The sequence below is a fragment of the Sardina pilchardus genome, chromosome 11 (assembly GCF_963854185.1).
Source record: "Sardina pilchardus chromosome 11, fSarPil1.1, whole genome shotgun sequence".
In the NCBI taxonomy this organism is placed as follows: domain Eukaryota; kingdom Metazoa; phylum Chordata; class Actinopteri; order Clupeiformes; family Clupeidae; genus Sardina; species Sardina pilchardus.
The window spans coordinates 19257388-19264887 of NC_085004.1; the positions used below are offsets into that span (position 1 = coordinate 19257388).

General features: G+C 41.5%; 1 protein-coding gene across 1 annotated transcript in view; it reads right to left on the reverse strand.

Moving 5' to 3' along the window:
- Positions 1-7500, reverse strand: part of cdh16 (cadherin 16, KSP-cadherin) — a 49919-nt gene that overhangs the window by 36901 nt on the left and 5518 nt on the right. The window contains exons 4-6 of the mRNA XM_062549390.1: positions 6922-7056; positions 5926-6055; positions 660-818 (exon numbers count right to left, since the gene is read on the reverse strand). Coding sequence (XP_062405374.1) covers positions 660-818; positions 5926-6055; positions 6922-7056 — 424 coding nt within the window. The remainder of the gene's footprint in view (positions 1-659; positions 819-5925; positions 6056-6921; positions 7057-7500) is intronic.

Sequence of the window (7500 nt, forward strand, 5' to 3'; positions counted from 1 at the left end):
GTCTTGGACAGACACCCAGAGGAGATCAGTACTGATAGGCAGTTTTCTGGACCAGTTTTGGACCAGTATTGTGTATGTGAGAATGTGGTCATGCATGTGTATCTGGGAATATTTGTGTGTGCTGCAACGTGTGTGTGTGTGCGCTTGTCTGTGTCTGTGTCTGCGTTTCTGTCTGTGTCTATTTATGTAAACTAGGCTGACAATATATAATCTCCATAAACTCCAGGTCCAGAGTTTGAATTCCAGGTAATTCCACACACTCAAAACAAGTGGATGGAAAACTGTAAGAGCCAATCGATCGATAATTTGAAAATCAATACAACATAATCCTTGCTACATGCATAGTGAAAGAGAGATTGCACTACTTATAACTACCGGTAGTCTTGCTTCTCCTACGGACAATTGCCCTTCATAGATGCACTTATTACACTCATTGATGCACTTATTGTGGTTAATGTTTATTGTTGTAAAATGGGTTGTTAGAATTGCTCTGAAAAGCTTAAAAATGATTTTGTTGGGTTTTTTTACCATGTTGTAAGTCGCTTTGGTTAAAAAGCGTCAACCAAATGTAATGCATTGTAATGTAAAAGACAATCCATCTCACTGACTAAAGTCTGTGCACTGCTCTAGTCTTTGAGAGGCGGAGGTACTGTACTGACCGTCCTCGGTGAGGGACACCTCTCCGCTCTCGGCGTCGATGTGGAACATCTGGCTGGTGGGGATGCGCGGCGTCTGGTCCATCAGGCTGAAGCGCAGCTCGGCGTGGGCAGTGTTGCGCTCGTCACGGTCAGAGGCCTCCACCTGCATGAAGGGAATGCCTGAGGAACGAACACGCACACACACACACACACACACATCAGAACACACACACACACATACACATCAGAACACACACACATACACATCAGAACAACACACATCTTTTATGCACACACCTACAGTGCACACACACTACGAATCATTTCTTAGTGCCATTTTTAAATGTTATCTTTTTGCATTATTTTAACTCCTACAGACATTTTCTTTTGCCTTGGGCCATTCATTTGTTCATAGCGCTTAAGCATTTTATTGTGAAGCACCTTGCTGCGGTTCAGTCATCTGCAAATGCGCTATAGAAATAAAAATGGACTTGACTTGACTTGATAGATGTATATCCAGTTCTAAAATACACACACGCCACACCACACTCTCAACAGCCGTGACAACACTGTGTAACGGTCCAGGCACACACATAGTTGATGCAGTGAGAGGCATATCATTAAACTTCTAAACAAAAAAGAATACCCGGACTGTGTGTGAATACACAACTTCAAACCCTCTCACAGTATTCACCAAACAACATGGCTACCTGGAGATATCACAACACAGCTATAGCATCAATATTATTAAACAATCCTCTGGGTGTCAGAGTGCTTTATGTCTCTGTGGCATGGCCTATGAGGCTGTTACTAAGCAGGTCTAGAGTCTGTGGGAATCAGCCGGCCATACAGTATGTTTGTGCAGCATGTGCATAGGAATTCAACTTGCTGCCTTTAGAAAGGGCCAAAGAATAATGATGCAATTACGACAAACAAAAAGGAAGATAAACAGTTAGTAGGCTACTGAAATAAACTAGCTAGTGCACACACACACATACGTACATACATACATACATACATACATACACATGTGTACACACACACACACTCAAACACAGGCTACACACAAATGTTGTTGAAGTAGAGGACAACTGGTTCACAGGTTCACATCTAAAAGCTCTTCTTCTCTGCAACACTGATGTACCAAATCGAGACAAAAACTACAACACACTACGCTATGACAACTCTAGGGCTTGCACATGCCTCAGAGACAGACCGTAAATCAACACTCAAAACACACTTAAAATTCGGTCATACTTTGCTTAGATAATCCGCCTACAGGCTACAGATGCTCAGATGAACAAACTCACTTTGTTACTGTACTGTATCTAAAAGGTACGCCTAAGGTTCAGGTTAGGGGTTAGATTTGGCTATAGGTGATGCTTTGTAATTGTTAAACAACAGTTTTACACACTGCACTTGAATCTTTATTAATGGTCTCATTGGTCCAAGTATCAACTATCCAAGTAAAGTGTTGCCCAAAGTTATGTGTCCACTTCTTCAACTGCTAGACTTGGAACCGTTGGACATTTCGCTGACGTACTCATATGTTTACCGTCCGCCTGCCAGACCCGTGGAGATTTGACCATGTAAGTTCTTTGTGTCCTGTGATGACAGAGGCGGTTTGAAGTTTTTCTGAAAAGCTTACATGGCTATTTATGTCCCTGTTTCATCTGGCTGTCTGTTATTGAAGTCTGGGCTGCTGACATTTCCCTTCAATGCCACACGGAGGGTTTCTGTGTTTGCCCACTTCTATTTATCTGTGTGATTCATATGTGTCTTTCGCGGGCACGGGCGGGTGCGCGCACGCACGCACACACACACACACACACACACACACACACACACACACACACACACACACACACACACGCACACACATACAAACAAGCAACCATGGACACACACAAGTGCGCACACACCACATACACACACACTCAAACAAACAACCATGGACACATCATACATGCACAATCAGAATCAGTATATGCACAGACACGCGCACACACAATCACACACACATACAAACACACACACACAAACAAACAAACAAACAAACAACCATGGACACACCATACATGTACAAAAAAGCAATATGCACAAACAAACACACACACGCTCGCGCGCGCACACACACACACACACACACACACACACACACACACACACACACACACACACACCAATATAGCCACATTTAAAATCCACACCTAAAAGTGTGTCAAGCAATAGCATACCCACATGCATATGGTAACTACTCACAGAGAAACAGGCAGTACAAACACACACAAACGTAGGCCTACAGCTCTATCTATTAACTGTTCTGATGTCATCCCTGACGTAAATGCTTCAACATGCTGTGGAACAAGGACTAAAGATTGCTGAAAAAAAAAAAAAAAAAAAAAGCCATGACTCAGCGATTTGCGTCTGTGGCATTATTCCCCTAGTGTAGGTTCTCTGGGTTTGACTAAAGGGAGGTTGATCAGACGTTGAAACTATTTGGGGAAATTGTGCGTTTTACCTGTAAATGCTAAGAGGAACGGTTTTTGTCAAACCGCCTTGCGTCACTGAAGAAAAGCCATTATTTTGGTAATGGGTAATCGATGCGATATAATTAGAGAAGCGTTTGAGAGTTTGTTTGTTTGTGTGTCTATCTCTGCATGAAACACTTTATTCCTCTCTGAACCTGGCGGAGTTGCGCTTCAGTGGATGTGCCTTTGCTCAAGGGGTTTTACTAATTCTGTTTTTAATCAACCTTCTCATCATCATTAATCATTTTGGTAACACTTTACTAGCCTGGACCAGACTCTCTGACTTCGCAGAGCGTTTATGTTTCAATTGGTACACCAATTCCATGGAAATTGCATGTCTGACGTTTGAAATCATTGGAAGAGGCTAATCGTTTCATATAGGAACAAACTTACAAACATTTGTTCAATCATTTTTAAAGGGATATTCCGCCATTTTTGGAAATACGCTCATTTTCCACCTCCCCTCGAGCAAAATAATCGATATTTACCTTGTTCCCGTTCATCCAGCCATTCTTTGAGTCTGGCGATACAACTTTTAGCTTCAGCCTAGCATAGATCATTGAATTGGATTAGACCATTAGCTTCTCGCCTGCTAGCTTCATGTTTAAAAGTGACTAAGATTTCTGGTAATTTTCTCATTTAAAACGTGTCTCCTCTCAAGCTAGAAAGTGCAATAAGACCAACTGAAAATGAAACCTGGTGTTTTTCTAGGCTGATTTGACATGGAACTACACTCTCATCTGGCGTAATAATCAAGGCAACTTGCACACTACTGGCACTACTACTGCTTGTTGTCTATGGGGACTATTTTCAGATGCTGCGTACGATATCACTGCGCCTATGGTACGTTTGGAAGTTGCCTCGATTATTACGCCAGATGAGAGTGTAGTTCCATGTCAAATCAGCCTAGAAAAACGGCAGGTTTCATTTTCAGTTGGTCTTATTGCACTTTCTAACTTGAGAGGAGACACGTTTTAAATGGGAAAATTACCAGAAATCTTAGTCACTTTTAAACATGAAGCTAGCAGGCGAGAAGCTAATGGTCTAATCCAATTCAATGATCTATGCTAGGCTGAAGCTAAAAGTTGTATCGCCAGACTCACAGAATGGCTGGATGAACGGGAACAAGGTAAATATCGATTGTTTTGCTCGAGGGGAGGTGGAAAATGAGCGTATTTCCAAAAATGGCGGAATATCCCTTTAACGTTACGCATTGCATTGGTGTAGCCTAAGCCAAAACTCTTTCAAAACATCCTGAAGTGGAGTTCCGATGTCAAATCTTCCAGCAATATGGTAACACAGGCCCTCTATTATCAACGGAGTGTAGAAACTAGCGCAGATATAAGTGCAGGAATCATATTACGACGGAGCTCACATGTGAAACATTCGCATCATTCACTCCAATTCCAGTCTAAGACTGGAGTGGACGTGTGTTGGCGCCTAAATGTGGCGCCTGTAAAAAAGTTGTTGTAATAACATATATTATATTTGCCTAGAATTTACGACATAAAAGTGCATAATACGTTCAAAAGAGAAACATTTCTAACCTGGATAGCCACAGTGACGTTGCAAGTTCAGCTGAATCTTCTTAATTTTGACAACGAGAAAAGTGTCATCAGAGACTATAACGATGTGTTGTGTGTAACAGACTCTATTTTCACAGAGAGAGAACACTACTAAGGAACCCTGGAGGGATCACTGCAAGATATCTTTGGTATGTACTAAATTGTGCGCTCATCTTATCAAATCTTGCATGTCTTACTAAACAGTACGCTCATGCGTTTGGTATGTACTAAATTGTGTGCTCATCTTATCAAATCTTGCATGTCTTACTAAACAGTACTAAATTGTGTTCCGGATTTGCTAAATCACATTTTACTAAATAGTATGCATGTTTTACTAAATAGTGTGCTCATTTTGCGAAAATGTGCTCTCATTTTTATTGTTGTAAATTGAAAGCACAATTAAGTAACATGGGCACAATAAAGTAATTGTGCCCACAAGTTAAAATGTGCACACAATTTACTAAATTGAGAGCACAATTTAGTAAAATCAGCATGCAATATACATTATGCACACAATTTAATAAAATGAGTGCAAATGCCCTCGCTTCACAAATATATATTGCAATGACACCTCCTGGTCTCTGTATACTTCATACTACAAATATAAACCATAAGACACCTGTTATTTGCCATTTGAAAAAAATAGGTTATGACTGTTGCACTTTCTGAAGTGAAAGTAATTCTCTCCACATGTGGCTATCCTAAACCATCAAATACGATACGAAGAGTGGGCTACAAATTTGCCGGAAAAGTCTTAGGTCCAACGTATTTCATGAATTCAACTCTTCACTACACTCCAATCCGCTGATTTCCTACTGCATGCTACTGTATGCTGTCTCAAAAACTTTAGTTAGACCCCAATTCCTCCTCCTGACCCTGTTGAAGTGTCCTTGAGCAAGACACCTAACCCAAGTGCTCCTGATGAGCAGGTTGGCGCCATGCATGGCACCGGTATGTGAATGTATGTGTGAATGGGTGAATGTGAAGCATGAAAATGTAAAGTGCTTTGGGTGCTCCCAGGAGTCAAATAAAGTGCCATATAAACGCAGTCCATTTATGAAAATGTGTTTGTATAACTCACATGACAAATGTCTACTGCACATAGACATCAGCCCAAGGTTACACACACATGTGCAGACACACACACACACACACACACACACACACTCACGCGCACTCAGGGACACACACCTTTCAGAAGACCCAGCTGCACACTCCCCCGCATGCTCTCTTCGATAAACTGTGGCACGTTGTCATTCTTGTCGATGACACACACTTCCACTGTGAAGCTCTGCGTGCGCACCGCTGTGGTGAAGGACACCTGAGAGAGAGAGAGACACACACACACACACACACACACACACACACACACACACACACACACATTGATACGTCAATAAACCTTTCTTCCTCACATGTAGCATACTTCTATATTTCAACAACACCGAGAGGTTCAAGACCCCCTCAGTATTTAAGTGGTGGAAGAAAAAAGAAATATATTTATATATCTTTCACTCAAGCCATAATACAGTTTCAGACAACCTGGGACTTTTTGAGTCTTTTTATCAGAGCAACATTTTTGTGTCACGGGAGTCGTGAGTTATAAGAAAATACTTATTTCCTCAGCATGCGCAATCAGAAATATGAAAGCACGGTGATGAGACCTTGTCAGGGGTCCATATTTCAGCCCCTGCCAGCAACGACTCCTTTCAAGGCTTTTCAGTGTGGCAGTGATTCATACGCACTGCCACGTGTCACAGCTGTTGACGCACAGCCACTGACATCAGTGTCATTCTCTGTGCTGTGGGACATTATTACTATAATTTACAAAAATAACCACAAGTGGAATTTTAGCAGTATGCAATTAGGCATGGCCAATTAGAAGATGTGTGTGTCCTTAAATGCATGGAAATACACATATAAATATTTATCAGTAGAATGTTTGAATAAATAAACACTTGCACACTGTGAATGGTGCATATTATTTCCATGTGGAATCAATCATTTTTGCAAAATAATTTTCTAAATGCTCATTGACTTCCTTGGTACACCTGCAAGCCCCACTCCACCCAATCCCCAACACTCTCTCTCACACACAGGCGCGCACACACACACATACACACACACACATACACACAAGAACACACACATGAAAAAGAAAGCCAATGAAGCAATAGCAAGACTAACCTGTAGGGAATAAGATGGCTGTTTCTCTCTGTCCAGTGGTTTGAGGGCATAAAGCATGCCCCCTTCCACCCCAAACGTGCCCTCGTCATCCCCCGTCAACACCAGGTCCGTGTAGGTCATGGGCAAGTCGTGGAGCTGCGGGGGAGAGGCCAAGGCAAAGGCTGATTGACATGTAGAGGCCAGGTTTGACAGACCCCTTAATACTGCTTGAGCTCAATGACAGAAACTGATACCGGTGCACTGAAACGGGTGCTTACTTTAACTGTTGTGACATACTGTTATATTCTGTCAGCTTTCAGGATGATATTTTCATTTTGACAAAAAAAAAATAACACTTTCAGTCATCACTCATCACTATATCTCCCATCCACATTACTATGGGATAAAAAGTTTTCATGTTTTGTTAATTACGTCATAACAAGTGAGACATTTCAGAATGTGAAAGTCATGTTTCCAATGAAAGTAATTTTATGTAATTTGGGGGGGGGGGGGGGGTATCTAGTGAAGACATAATTTAATCTTTTAATCTTTTGGCACATCACAACCTTAACGTTATTATAAACATTCGGTCCCATAAGA